This window comes from Tyto alba, unplaced genomic scaffold (assembly GCF_018691265.1).
Source record: "Tyto alba isolate M040663 unplaced genomic scaffold, T.alba_DEE_v4.0 Super-Scaffold_30, whole genome shotgun sequence".
NCBI lineage: Eukaryota > Metazoa > Chordata > Aves > Strigiformes > Tytonidae > Tyto > Tyto alba.
Window position 1 is genome coordinate 4,808,895 of NW_024881305.1, and position 14,925 is coordinate 4,823,819.

Below are 14,925 nucleotides of genomic sequence, written 5' to 3' on the forward strand. Positions count from 1 at the left end.
TCCAAGAACCAACTTCAGCTTAGACTGGTCTAGAAAGATGCCTGCTGGGCTTAGTCCCACCTGGGAGGTGACAGGCAACACGTTTAGTTTGTTCCTTTTTCTTTTCCCCACAGGCTTATCCTATCGATGGCTCCTGAATGAGTTTCCCAATTTCATCCCAGCCGATGGAAGGCGTTTCGTCTCTCAGACCACGGGGAACCTTTACATTGCCAAGACAGAGGCTTCTGACCTGGGGAACTATTCATGCTTTGCCACCAGCCACATCGACTTCATCACCAAGAGTGTTTTCAGCAAGTTCTCCCGGCTCAGCCTCGCTGCAGAGGGTCAGTGCTTTTGGATTATCATAAGGGGACTGGGCAAAACGCAATATTAACAAACCACCGCAAAGCACTCGGCCTCCGCAGGACTCCAGCAGTACACAAATCACCCACCAGCCTCTCAGGGGAGCCTAAGAGCTTACAAAAATATGAATTGGCTGGAACCTGGGGGAAGCAGCCCTCTCCCCAGGCTTCACTGCTTGTGCAGCTACAAACCCCACCAGTGGGGTTTCTCTTTATGGCTGGAAAAGAGACACGGCACAAGGTGCAGCCCGTGCAGGCTCACATATCCCTGAAACTACTCTCCTCTGCCTTTGGTGACCTTGCAGAGGTGCAGCTGAAGACACCTCTTGGGCAGGGCAAAGGGAGTTAAGCAGGTAGGAAACTAAGGAGAAATAGTCCTGAGGTGTTGTAAAGAGATTTTTAGAGACTTTAGTAAGAGTCGTTTTAAAAAGAAAATGAAACTTAGCCTCTGCTGCCTTATCCAAACGCAGAGAGGTTTTAGAAAGTAGTGTAACTTTGCGGGTACCTCTGCCCTTTAAGACCTCACATGTGCCATTCTGAAGTCATCCAGAACTCCTAAACAGTGCTTTCCTTTTAACAGATGCCAGGCAGTATGCACCCAGCATAAAAGCCAGGTTTCCTGCAGACACCTACGCTCTGGCTGGGCAGATGGTGACTTTGGAGTGTTTTGCCTTTGGAAAGTGAGTGCAGCATCTGTGTCGCTCAGGCTCAGGATGGGGAGGGTATCGCAGAACCTGCAACTTTCACAAGCCCTCTCCAACGGGTCTACTGTAGAGCAGAGATGGAGGGGGAATAGCAAGAGGGAGGAACTGGCTAAACCATCTGTCCTGCTGGCCAAGGCCCAGCTGGGATGGGACCTGGGTGGCTAAATGGGGACTGAGTTACAGCTGTAACGTAGCGTGGGGTACCCAAGAGCTGGCCTTCACCAGATTTACTTTTACATAGCCCTGTTCCTCGAATAAAGTGGAGGAAGCTGGACGGCTCACAGTCCTCCAAGTGGATCGGCAGCGAGCCCCTCTTGCAGATCCAGGATGTTGGCTTTGAGGATGAAGGCACTTATGAGTGTGAGGCTGAAAATGTCAAAGGGAGAGACACCTACCAGGGCCGCATCATCATTCAAGGTAACACATTTAAACACATGCCTTTCCAGAGCACAGCAAGATGCCCCAGGCAATGGACTGAGCCTTTGGGACTGAAACCGCCACCTCTGATCCTGTCTCATATCAGCCCTAATTAAACCTATTGCAAAGCCCTAAGGCCTGCAGAGATCACTGATACCTCTCCGCAGTGGGTACATTTAGGCTATGGCAAGTAGAGAGAGACTTTCTAACTTGCTCTAAAATACTTCTAGCAAAATGAGGTAACCAGGGAAGGAAGCATAGCGGTGAAAGTCGAACTTGGCTCTCAGCCAAGATCCTCTCAAAGCCTGGGGTACTTCCCCCAAGGGTGGTTAATGCTTGGAGCTATTAATCAGATCTAGTCAAGTTACAAAACTTAACCTGGTTACCTCAGTCTGAATCCAGTCTTTCCTGAAGTTCAGGAATGACTGCATTTACTCTTGAGAAGAGAAACCATAATGTTCCTCCTCAGATCTGGATTCTGCCGTAATTTTGTGCAGTCCACGTGCACAGCTGCAGCCAGACCCATAGAGGACTCAGCCTTGCGTCGCTGCACAAAAGGCGAGGGCTGTTACTGTGGTGAAACACGCTGTGATAAATAAATCCGCCAGCAGAGATGACACAATGAGCATCCTTCTGCCAGCCTGGCACCACAACCCTCTCATCTGATCCTCTTGGCTCTGCCACCTCTCTCGCTCCTTTGCAGCTCAGCCGGAGTGGCTGAAGGTCATCACAGACACGGAAGCCGACATCGGGTCCGACCTGCGCTGGGGCTGCGCGGCCGCTGGCAAACCCAGGCCTGCAGTCCGATGGCTTCGGGACGGGCAGCCGCTGACCTCCCAGGTACCGCCGTGCAGGTCTGGCAGCGAGGGCAGCTCAGCCAGTGCACACCACAACTTGCAGTACTGAACCTGCTACTCCAGACTTAAGACCCTCTACTGCCTCGCTGCAAATGCATCTCAACCCCGTTTTATCACCCCCCGCATCCCTATTCCATGTGCCGCCATGAGGCTGCAAAGCAATGCCACAGTCCTTGCCGACAGCAAGTTCCTTCTCCCGTCACTGCCATCCCAGCCATTGCTTCATGCAACTACAGGACCTCATAGCCAGTTATCAAGGCGGATAAATAGCACCTTGTACCTGTCTCTGTATGACCTGCACGTTGCTGCTCAGGCACTCAGAAGTCTCAGCAAACAGAGCACAGTGATGTGGGGCAGTGACTGGACAGACGCAAAAGGAGAGTCCTGCGTTTTCTCCCATGGAAAACCAGGCTGGCTTCAAAATGGCATAAGAGTCTGTAGTGAAACTCAACCCTGAACACACGAGGCTTGAGTTTCATTTTTGTTTTTCTCATCTAATGGGTTCATCCTCTTGTTTGCACAGAACCGCATCGAAGTGAGCGGTGGAGAGCTGAGATTTTCCAAGCTAGTCCTGGAGGACTCTGGCATGTATCAGTGTGTGGCTGAGAACAAGCATGGCACAGTATATGCAAGTGCTGAATTAACAGTGCAAGGTAATTTCTCATTTCCCAGTGCTCTGGCTTTCAATGGGACACTGAAGCATTTTAGATCTCTTCCTAATATCCTATGCTTGTGATGTCAGAGTAAGATAAGAGCAGACAAATACTGCTTCACTCACCATTGAAATATAGTTGCTGGTTCAACAAGACACTCTACAACCCATTAAAATTTAAATCTTGTGTAAATTCAGTATTGCTGAAAGAGAACAAGGACATCTGTTATGCTACAGAAAGTGTACAGGACAGACAGCAGCAGCACTACAAGCTCTCTTCCACTACACAGCCCTCCTCTTTTTTGGAGGAAAGAGGTCAAAAAAGAGTTCAGTATCCCTTCAGCCTCCCTTGATGGATGGTGACTGGAACTGGACTGATGCCAAGCTTGTTCCACATTAATCAAAAAGCTTATCTCCTCGTGGTCAGTAGATGCCAGAGATAAATTAAAGGCCCTAGGCATCAACTGTTCAACATTAACACACAGCAATGCATAAGGGCAACAGATAAAACGCAATTCTATCTCTGCAATTCCAGGAGGAGTTTTAGGCAAGCTGGATGTCTGTGTTGGTGACTTTGGTCAGGATATTGAAGAGAATATCCTCTACATTTTCAAAAGCAGCTGTTCTTGTGTCTCCCAAAGACCTTGCACTTGTTAGGGTCATATCCCATTGCTGTGTACACACGTGTCACATAACACCTGCCTCGGCAGGCGTTAGAAACCACCCAGCAGCAGAGAAATCACTCCTTCATCTTGCTCACCAGGTATTGCCATGCTTCTGTTACCAAGTCATCCAACAACAAATCAATACCTAGTTACATGGCAGTTAAAATGCTCACATAGCAGGGTTTTCTAACCATTCCTTAATCCTCTTCTTTTCCCCTATAGCCTTAGCACCAGATTTTAGACTAAACCCAGTGAAGCGACTGATACCTGCAGCCCGAAGTGGGAAGGTCATCATCCCATGCCAACCAAGAGCAGCACCAAAAGCCACTGTGCTCTGGACCAAAGGGACTGAACTTCTGATCAACAGTAGCAGGTAGCAGCACAGAGTCAGCTTCTACCTAGAAACCATAGCTAAAATTGCATTTTTTTTTTTCCTGCCAGAAGACTGGACTTGATGACCCAAGTGTGCTGCTACATCCCTGAACATAGGCACTTTGTTATTCCTCTAGTTTCTTCTTTAGAAAACTTCTACATATTATTTTGCAGTCCTGTTTTTATCACCAATTTCTCTAAAGTCAGCAAGTGCTGGAAACTGCCAGGTGTACAGTGAACAGACATTATAACCTTCCTCTTGTATGGTTCTTCCTCTCCAGGGTGACTATTACCACAGATGGCACCTTGATCCTCCAGAATATCAGCAAATCTGATGAGGGAAAGTATACCTGCTTTGCTGAGAATTTCATGGGCAAAGCCAACAGTACTGGAATCCTTTCTGTTCGAGGTAGAGATGTTTGCCTTGATTTGGGGTCAATCGAGCAAGAAATGTCTAAGAATGCCCTGTGATGTGATATTTCTCCTCTCCTTGTACTCCCCCAAATCAGTGCAATACTCAAGGAATCAAAGCCATTTCAGTCTGTGGATCAGCAAACCTGACCCACCAAATCATACCTACCAACAGAGGAAAGCATCTCCATTTTCTAACCACTGTAGTCCCTCATCTTCCTCCTGTAAAACTACAGCTGTTAGAGAGGGATGACAAGGTGGAAAGTGTTAGTTGGCTTGGATGTTCTGCAGCATTCACCAACATCTGGTCCATGGACATTTGCAGCTAACAGCCCTCCCTGCTCTTTCTCTGCAGATGCCACCAAAATCACATTGGCACCATCTAGTGCTGATATCAATGTAGGTGAAAACCTCACTCTACAATGTCACGCATCCCACGATCCAACTATGGACCTAACCTTCACCTGGTCACTAGATGATTTCCCCATTGACTTTGACAAGTCTGAGGGGCACTACCGGCGAGCCAGTGTGGTGAGTAGAAAGGGCAATTATGTACCATCCAGAAGGACAGAAAACTGATACCAGCCTCTTTGCATGTTGAATGCTGGATTGTGATCAGGTGTGTTCAAATGCTCTCCCTCCTGTCTTTTCGCCACACAGAAGGAAGCTATTGGGGACCTCAGCATCTTCAACACCCAGCTGAAGCACTCGGGGCGGTACACGTGTACAGCCCAGACCGTTGTGGACAGTGCTTCGGAGTCAGCCACGCTGACTGTCAGAGGTAACTGCTATGTCGTAAGGTCGCCTGCTCCTTACAAGCCCCAAGTAAGAGCGTGGTCCTTGCAAGGGCTCAGCTCGCTCTTCTCTTGCGACCACCTCGCCACCTAACATTTGAACTGGGCGTGATAGGCCTACCAGCTTTTCTGAAGGCTAAAATTAGAGGTGAAGCTCCTAGCTTCCAGCGAAGAAAAGCCCGATTTCAATTTATTTTCTTATGACTTGCACAACACAAAGAACAATAAGCCTCCAGATCTTTCATCTTAGTAACGTGTCTGTCTGTCTCCCATCATCCCAGGCCCCCCAGGCCCCCCCGGGGGTGTGGTGGTGAGAGACATCAGTGACACCACCGTCCAGCTGAGCTGGAGCCGTGGCTTTGATAACCACAGCCCTATTGCCAGGTACATCATCGAGGCACGGACCCTCCTCTCCAGCAAATGGAAGCAAATGCGTACCAGTAAGTGTCTCGAGGGCAGCGGCGGTGGCACGGCCGTGCTGGCTGCGGGGCACCAGCTCACTGACAACTTCTTGCTCCATACTCGTACGCCAGCTGCCACTCGCTCTATTTGTTCTCCTCTCGTGTTATTGGATTATATAGATCCTGTAAATATCGAAGGCAACGCAGAGACAGCCCAGGTGGTGCACCTCATTCCTTGGATGGATTATGAGTTCCGGGTCTTGGCAAGTAACATTCTTGGAGTTGGGGAGCCAAGTTTACCCTCCAGCAAAATCCGTACTAAAGAAGCAGGTATGTGCAGACATGCTCAGGGACAGAAAGGGGAATCAGAGGAACCTGTCCCTACATGCTGGAGGGGAAAGGCTGGCTCGCAGCACGCCTAGAGCCCAAACGATCAGTCACCTCCTTGAGTGCTGCTAAAGGTGATGCCATCACAAATTTTTCTGCCTTCTTGCCCATTTACACATCAAAGACTAAGCAGTACCAGAGCTGGCAGCTAACTTCACCAGCATTAGATACAATATATTAAACCATTATAAATCCTAGCTTCAAATCCTGTACTTTCTGGGCAGTAATGCTTAGAAAGGGGAAAGTGCCCTATTATATCACAGAGTATAACTCTGCAAAGACAAGGTGAATTTCCCAGCAAATGGCTGTGAATGTTCATTCCATCTTCTGCTGCTTGAATCTGAAAGCAGGAGGGATGTAAGAACAACAGCAGAACTGCTCTCAATATACCAAATGCATACTAACTCCTTTCCAATAAAAGCTCTCCTCCATATCCCTTCTTTTGAGCTTGATTCTTGTCCCCTCAGAGACGTGCTGCCTCCAAATAAGCTTGTCAGGCATTAGCCAGTATTTTCACAAACATCTGAAATCAGGCTGAAAATATAAAGGCAAGCACTTTCATACGAGCTGTCAAAGCCTGGCTACACCCAGACCGCGCAATATCTGGTGCTCATCTTCATCACTATTGTCTCCTTAACCCAACCTGTGCTGTCTGCTTTTGTTTGGGGACCCGACAGCACCTACTGTGGCACCATCTGGGCTCAGCGGAGGTGGAGGGGCTCCCAATGAGCTGATCATCAACTGGACGGTAAGTCAGCAGCATGGCACCAGCCGTGGATGCTGGGAGGGAGCCAAGGGGAGGAGCACGTGCCATTTCTTTTGGGAAATCAGTGCTGCAATTACAGTTTTGACACACGGTTGAGCTGTGCTCAGTCTGAAGCCTTGCTCATCTGAACGGACCAAGGCTCCTCTGTCTTTCCACCCCCCTCACAGCCGACGCTGCGGGACTATCAGAATGGAGATGGCTTTGGCTACATCTTGTCGTTTCGCAAGAAAGGCACCCAGGGGTGGTTAACAGCACGGGTGCCGCACGCGGAATCGCTGCACTACGTCTACCGCAACGAGAGCATCAGTCCCTACACCCCCTTTGAAGTGAAGATCAAAGCGTACAACAGGAAAGGAGAGGGACCAGAGAGCCTCACTGCCATCGTGTACTCTGCCGAGGAAGGTAAGGAGGGACTGCAGAGTCTCAGAATTCGTCGTGCTTTGTCCAACCAACGTGTCCTCAACCAGCTCCCTGTAGAGCTGTGTCTGCCTGGGAGCTCAACAATAGGAGCGATCCCTTTTACTCAAAGAGCAGCTGACTGATTTCAGCATAATATTTATCTTCTACTTCAAATACACAGATAGATGTTTCCCTAAGCCCAGCCGTGACTGTACACCCAGAGCTTCAGAGCAGACACAGATCCACACAGCACACAGCTGTGGCCCTGCTTGTCCTTCTAAGTCTCTAAATCCCTTCCTCTTGCTTTGCTCCGTACACATAATACCAGCTGTCTGGCTGCACGGCAGTGGTGCTGCAGGAGAGCCCTTCCTTTCAGTGAGGTGATTATGCCGCCCAGTGCTAAGAAAAGGATTTTATTCCCTCTTGTTGTCTTTTTCAGAACCGAAAGTCGCTCCTTTCAGAGTTATGGCCAAGGCTGTTCTGTCCTCAGAAATGGATGTGTCCTGGGAGCCCGTTGAGCAGGGAGACATGACTGGAGTGCTTTTAGGCTACGAGGTATGAGTCTGCCATGGGAATGAGAGACACTGAAACTGAGATCAGAGAGCCCAGCAAAGAAAAGTCCCCCAGGCTAAGTGAGGTGAAAAGAAACAGCGTTTTCTTTCCAAAGATGGAGGATAATTAATGGACAGCATGAGGCTTTAATAGGGCTGGTACTACGGCTCACAAGAGAGATTAGTAAGAGAAAAACATCTTTTTTTTTTTCTGTTTGCCTTTCCACACTAGCCATAGCCTTATTCCCAGGCACATACTAAGCAAAATGCAGAGAAACAAATACCAAAGGGTCTCCAGCGCTGGCTGTGGATGGACCGAGTCTGGTACTTGGAGATGCCTCTATCCTTAACTAAACCCATCATATCTTGTTCTATTCAGATCCGGTACTGGAAGGATGGTGATAAAGAGGAAGCAGCTGACAGAGTGAGAACAGCAGGGCTGGTCACATCGGCTCATGTAACAGGCCTAAACCCCAACACGAAATACCACGTGTCAGTCAGAGCTTACAACCGGGCTGGAACGGGCCCCCCCAGTCCCTCTACCAACGTCACGACAACTAAACCACGTGAGTGAGCCCTGACCACCTCTGTTTTGCACATTGTACTCCCCGGGGGCTGCTGCTTCCTCCAGAGGATCCCCAGTGATCAGCTAGCTGACGAGTCTTTTTATCTTGGCGCTCTAACACCATTTTAAGTAGTCCATAAAACAGTTCTCTGGATTTCCTCAGATGAGTCTTGTGGTCCGTGTATCGCTTATCTGAGAAGATCTGTGCTCAGAGTAATGTTTGCTGGGATACTTCCCTTTAAACCATAGCGGTGTCATCAGCCCTGCCACTAGTCAGAGAGTCTCAGGAGACAGTTGTAACCAGCCCAGGCTTCTCATCAGTCCCTGGCTTACTGAAGCTCTGTCTTGTTTTGTATCCCTTAGCACCAACGAGACCACCTGGCAACATCTCCTGGACTTTCTCTGGGTCTACAGTCAGCATCAAGTGGGACCCAGTGGTGGCGAAGGCAGATGAGTCTGCAGTTACGGGGTACAAGGTACAAGCAGCATGTAGCTGCCCTTCACTTACAGGTGACCCTAAGGAAATCACAGTGAACATATACTCAAACTTGCCTCTTCCAACAGATGCTTTACAGGCAGGATTCCCACTCTGCTCCCACTCTGTACCTGGCCAGCAAGAGCCGGATTGACATCCCTGTCCCCGAAGATTTCACTCACGCCTTTGTACAGATAAGGGTGACAGGCCCCGGCGGGGATGGAATCCCTGCAGAAGTTCACATCCTCCGAAATAGCGGTACGTGTGCTCCTCTGGCTGTACATACTCCATGCACAAACACTCATTTACAGGGCGCTTCACAGACTGCTGGAAAGCAAGCTCAGAGAAAGGAGTTAATCTGCAGGACTACTCGCCTGTCATTCGTTACCACTGTTCTTTGATAAGCAATGGCCTAGTCATGCCTTCTCCCCTACCTGGCCATAGCACAGCAAAACAACAATAAATGCTATTATGTTTTAAAATCTCACTATTCCTTCCAGGAACACGGGGGAACATCCTACCCCCCAGTGTTTTTAAGTGGAATTGGTCTTTGGCTCCCTTGTGCTCTTCACTCAGAGGCACATTTGATGTATTCCTCTCCAGCCCTCCACCAGCTAACCTCTCCCCAGACTCTGAGCAACCTCCCAGTCTAGTCTGAACCCAGCTTTATTACTTGCAGCTAAAGCCCCAGAGGCCCCACACAAGCCCAACTTACATTCACTAAGAGTGAAATCCTGACTCTCTTTGTGGGGGCCCAACCCCAACTGCAGCAGGTTCCCTTCATTCAGGGGGTAAGTACTCAGGGCCCACCTCCAAATTCTCGTTTCAAATACAAGTGTTCCTGTGAGGTTCATCAGTAACAATCACAATATGAGCACGCAGAACCCCAGAACTAACCTTTTAGCAACCGTCCCAACTCTTTCCTCAAAACATCCAGTTGTGTCTGTGCAACAAGACAGTTGCTCCTTCCCTGTTTCCTTTCTCTCAGGGACAAGTATGATGGTGGAAGACTCTGTGACGAGGCCAGTGCCACACGCTGCCATTATCACGACTAACTCTCTCGTGATGGTGGCCCTGATCAGCTACCTGGAGCTCTGACGATGGCCAGCGCAGCAGAGGACTCCCAGATGCTTCCTCCAAGCCAGTGGGGAACTAAATACTTGGCTGCTGCAACTTCCAAGTTGGTATCACGGCAGCACTCAGAGAAAGGATCTGACAACATTGTTTTAAGGGAGGAAGGAAGAAACAGCGCTTTTGTTTTGTTTTGTTTTGGAAGAATATAAGCTTTCATACAAGACATGGGTCTTTAACTGATTAAAATTTTTTTAAAGAAACAAGTAAAATGAAGAAGAATTCTACATGAATTCTGACAGCCAACTGCCCCACACACTGTATCCAGTAGGTTTTCTGCCTTACGAAGCCATGTACTAAAATGACCAGACTGCTCAATTTGACTTTTTTTTTTTTTAAATATGTACATTGAATCTTGGCGGGGTAAGGGGAGGATGGGGACTGAGGATTTCACAGTGATCAGCATGTTCCATGCCAATCCCAGTCACAGCCATCTGTAACGAATTATGGGACAGGATTATTCCCTTCCCCACCCCCCACCCCCCCCAACAATAAAAGCCAAATTCTGCATCAACCAGCCCAAGGAGATAAAGCCACAAGAGAGACTGGTGTCTGCCCCGTCCTGAAGATCGGTGAACACAGTTTAGATTGTGAAAAGCTTTTTTTATGACACTGGTGTAACTTGCAACCCCAGCCTATTGTTTGTATCAATTGTCATGCTGTGAGGTGCAACGTTCAATGTTATCCATATCCCACATGCTTTTGGGGTGTTTTTGTTATACTGTTTGCTTCTTTCCTTTTTGTTCGGGGAGGAGAAGGGGTAAGTGAAAAGGAGATACTTTTCTAGCATCTGCTAATGCAGAGAGGCAGTTCTCCCTAACAACAGAGGTGTCAACATACCAAATTTCAACAGAGAGGCTGTCTTAAAAGAGGAAGAAAATGGAGTTTTACATAATTTAACCAAGAACTGGAGACTTAAGGAAGCCATCACTGGGGCAACAAGGAAAATCTGGACTCAGTCAGATTCATCACCCTACACAAACGGTTCCATCCAGCCAAAATACCAGTCTCAACGGGGGACTGCAAGATGGAGATCCAGTTAGTAAGTCAGTCTGGTTTGCAGGTCCAAGGCTCATACAGCTAATGTAACTGGGAGGGCTGATACCCCAAAGAAGTACAGGGATGTTGAGGTGCACCACTAACTAAAATGGTTGGGAATAGATGTTGCATATTAAAATCTGTCTCCGAACTGACCGAAGTTAACAAGAAGCTGATTTACACTGCTTGCTGGTTAGCGTGCTTTTAGGCGCTTTTACGTGCCTGTACCTCCTCCTTCCCAGCAAACACTGCTGGCCTGAGCAACCCCAGCTCCAGAATTACCTGACAGAGGGCTACACTTGCAGCACTGTGCAATGGCAAGGCACTGACAAGCAGTTTCTACACTAAAGGCCAATTCCTTGCTCTTGCTGATCATTTTAGAACTACCGTGTCCTAGGCCTTAGTGAGCATTTGAGAGATTACATACATAAATCCCTGGCCTCCCAGAGTTATGCCTACTGTATATATCCATAGTACCCCATCAATTTTTTCAGCATCTGGGCCACCCTGGAAGCAAGAAGGTAAATGCACCAGAAGGTTCACACTGTGCCATGCAAACAGCAAAGCTCCAGCTGAGGAAGAAGGGCTCCTACTTGTTTAGCAAACAACAGAAATGTTTTAAGAAACAGGCAAAGAAAATAATGAGAGAGTCTAAACATTTAGAGCACAGGTGCAGCAGAAAGAAAGGGTACCTCATTGCTTCCATTACCAGTAACACCTGGGATTAACGGCAAAAAAGAAGACAACAGCTCCCACCGATACACGGCAGACTGAGGCAGGCAGCAAAGGCAGGGAACCAGCACCCCTGGAGCCTGTCCTGAGCTTCCTCCAGATCCCTCTGCAGCTCCCCATAAATTATCCCCTTGGTTCCTCAAGCAGGCTGAAACACTTCTTTCAGAAAGACAACAGCTAAATATAAATTATATTTTTGTATGATTTATGCTCTTGAAAATTTTTAAATAATTTTACTGATGTTTGGAAGCTTTGTTTAGCAAAAGATTTTATGTTGTTAATTCAGCATTTTTGTTAGCATCTCCATCTTGCTGGGCCTTCAACCTTTCAACAGAACCTTCAACAAAAGACGAGATGAAAGGAAAATTAGGAATTCAGTGTTAGCTCAAAAGCAAAGCAAATTAAGGCTTGGGCAATAGTTACCTGATTGATATGCAGAACTAGTGGTAGCCATAATGATCATATTGAGGAGGCATAAACTACCATAAGAGCTATGGAGCTTCAGAGCACTGCTGGATGATGCTCACTGCAGCCCTGCAGAAGCATGGGCCTGATTCAGGAGAGGAGCAAACCCAAGCAGGAAGGTTAAATGCCGTGCCCAAAGAGCCTTCACCGAACGGAGATGCAGACGCTGAAGGCACCCAGGTCTGATCCTGTCGAGCAGCCAGCACTCTGCAGGGAGGGACCAGAATAGAAATGTCTCCTACTGAAGAAGGCTGCTGCACTCCTCGGGAGGATTCGCTGGGCGGGAGGGAGCTGATTCGGTGCACAGCCTGGCCGGGGTGACGAGGGCCGTGCTGGTTTCAGGCACAGCCCCTGCGTGAGGCCAGCTGTGTTCGTCCCATTGTGCATCTCCAGTCCCAGCCAGGGCAGCCCGTGGGGCTGCTGTGCCTGCACGCCCATGGACACAGCTAATTCCCTTCCAGAGGTGCACACCAGACACCTCCAGGGCCGAAGCACGTCCTCTGACGGACCACATGTTGGATGAACTCTCACAAGCAAAGCGAAGCAAGGTACTCCTCTGAAATTCAAGGGCTGAGGTTCAGCACCAGTCTAGGTCTGACCACGCAGGCTTGTGCAATGTCTCTTGCAGAAACTTGGTCGCAACAGATGCTTCCAAATGTGTCTGGCAACACTGGTGGCTCTGTCTGGTTTATCGAACTTTACAGTGCTGGAAAAACAAGATGCTTTATAGTATGGTGCAAACAGGATCTAAATGCTGCAATGACACTGGTTTTTAAATAGTAGCCACCTGCAACATTTCCCTGGGAAGGTTAATACATTTTCCATACATTTCTTTGTTAAACTAGATCACAGGCACATTTTATGCAAGAAGTGAAAAAACTACATGAGTTGGATTTCATATGTTCCAGTTTGCATTGCTCTGCATTGCAAATGGGCTGAATAGATTCTAATTTGTAAAGCTGACAGGACAGAACTTTCTAAATCTTTCAAATGACAAGCAGACCCCTTGAAAGATAAATGTCTTCAATATGAATTCAAGCCACACCTCTTTTTTGAGAAGGTAAATCATCAGTACATACAGTTTCATCAGTATGCATTTTAAAGCAAAACACTGCTGAGCTTTTGTAACATTCTAAGGATTACACACAAGAAGCAAAGAGCTACGATTTAGTGACAACCACAATGGCCTTACAACCACTTGCTCTGATCCCAGCTCTGACACTGACTCCATCTACGGCTCCAAGCAATTATTTCGCCACTTGCTGCCTCAGTTTACCTTCCCGAAAAGTGAGGCAGAAGCAGGTCATGAAGTATTTGCAAGTTCTTAGCAGTTTGAAAGTCCCTGTGTATTTGCACTGCTGTCAGAGGCACCACTGCAGCTCACGTAGGGTACCAGAGCTGACTCCAACCACCCAGCTTGGGCACCAAGGGCAGCGCAGGCTGCAGCAAGGCTGATCAGTCCCTGCCCGAGTCCTTGGTGGCAAACCTGTCCTTGTACCTGTGCTGCCTCTGCTACCTAGTCCTCACCTAACTCAGCCAGCCACAGCTCAGTGGCCATCAATGTTTCCTGAGTATTAGCATAAAGAAACTCTGAAAAAAGCACAAAGTAAACAGGCAGTCTATCCCCCACAGATTTTTCTGAAATTTTGGGGAAATCTGTTGATACTCCAAAGTTGCAGAGTGGAAAAGATAGTGGCATGTTAGGAAACACTACAGGTAAAGCACAGTGAAACACCCTGGGTTAAGGACACACTGGAAAGGAAGGGGACAGAAAAGATTTTCCACTTGCAGCACTCGTAGATGAGAAAGGCCAAGTTCAGGCCCAGACTGTTACAGGCTAAACCCCACCCCAGGCAAAACTGCTCAGTTTCTGTATGTAGACACAAGCCATGTTAACACAAAGACTGCCTTGTCTTAAGCAGCCCGCTCTGCCATTTTATTTATCACGGGGTTAGGTGACCCACAGAAAAGGAGTTGCACATGCAGAGATAGCATTTGTACCTAATTAAACTTTATCTATGTTAGAAAAAAAAATCTACATATAAAGCCTAGTGAGAGCCCCCAACGCGAGAAGAAATGGGGAAGAAACCTGTGAAGCCACTCAGAGCTTACTAAAATGCAGCACAGGGGTTAAAAAGAAAGGTGTTCAGAGCTAGGGGAGAAAACTGACATTTCAACATCTTAACAGAGTTTACCAGCTTTACACTATAGCATTAAGTTGCAAATCAACTTCCTGTCTCATTAAGAATCCCCTACATTTAATTGCTCTGAGCATTTGCTTTAGAGATTAACTTATAGAGCGATGAGTTAAGTGCTGTGTTTTTTGTTCTCAGCACTTTAACTGCTCACTAAGGAAAGTCATCTCATTTCACAGGGTCCATATTACTTGTCAGTAGTAAAATCCAGCCTGACAAGGGTGCTGTAAGGAGTATACGACAAGGGTGAAATGTTTTGAGACTCCCAAGTGAGAGGAGCTTTACAGTTCTGATGTATTCATATTTAACATAAAATAAGCTTCTACCTGATACTACTGAATTTACAGACTGAAGATTGCGCTTCTGGATTTAGTTGACTGGGCTAAATTCAGCACTCAGCTGTATGAGTTTGAATCAGGAACAGCTCACATTCGCAGCAGGACCAATGAAGTGTTGTGCCCTGGATGGGAGACACTCATACCTTTGCCCAAGGAATCAGCTGGATAACGCAGGTAGCACAGTCAGCTAATGCCTGGGGGGGGTCTAAATCCCATCTGCTCTAAACCTGCAAAGCTATCCCCCATCCACAGAAACCCTCTGCTGTGAA

General features: G+C 47.8%; 2 protein-coding genes across 2 annotated transcripts in view; one reads left to right on the forward strand and one right to left on the reverse strand.

Moving 5' to 3' along the window:
* CNTN2 (contactin 2) overlaps positions 1-10,585 on the forward strand; it is a 29,012-nt gene extending 18,427 nt beyond the window's left edge. Inside the window, exons 6-23 of the mRNA XM_033009451.2 lie at positions 114-323; positions 922-1,021; positions 1,287-1,462; positions 2,166-2,302; positions 2,843-2,972; positions 3,859-4,009; positions 4,290-4,417; positions 4,775-4,950; positions 5,080-5,200; positions 5,495-5,653; positions 5,795-5,944; positions 6,679-6,749; positions 6,935-7,169; positions 7,606-7,721; positions 8,097-8,283; positions 8,646-8,758; positions 8,847-9,015; positions 9,746-10,585. Of these exons, the coding sequence (XP_032865342.1) occupies positions 114-323; positions 922-1,021; positions 1,287-1,462; positions 2,166-2,302; positions 2,843-2,972; positions 3,859-4,009; positions 4,290-4,417; positions 4,775-4,950; positions 5,080-5,200; positions 5,495-5,653; positions 5,795-5,944; positions 6,679-6,749; positions 6,935-7,169; positions 7,606-7,721; positions 8,097-8,283; positions 8,646-8,758; positions 8,847-9,015; positions 9,746-9,855 (2,639 nt within the window). The 3' untranslated portion in view covers positions 9,856-10,585. The remainder of the gene's footprint in view (positions 1-113; positions 324-921; positions 1,022-1,286; positions 1,463-2,165; positions 2,303-2,842; positions 2,973-3,858; positions 4,010-4,289; positions 4,418-4,774; positions 4,951-5,079; positions 5,201-5,494; positions 5,654-5,794; positions 5,945-6,678; positions 6,750-6,934; positions 7,170-7,605; positions 7,722-8,096; positions 8,284-8,645; positions 8,759-8,846; positions 9,016-9,745) is intronic.
* The window catches only part of RBBP5 (RB binding protein 5, histone lysine methyltransferase complex subunit), a 41,406-nt gene that overhangs the window by 3,096 nt on the left and 23,385 nt on the right, over positions 1-14,925 (reverse strand). The window lies entirely within an intron of this gene.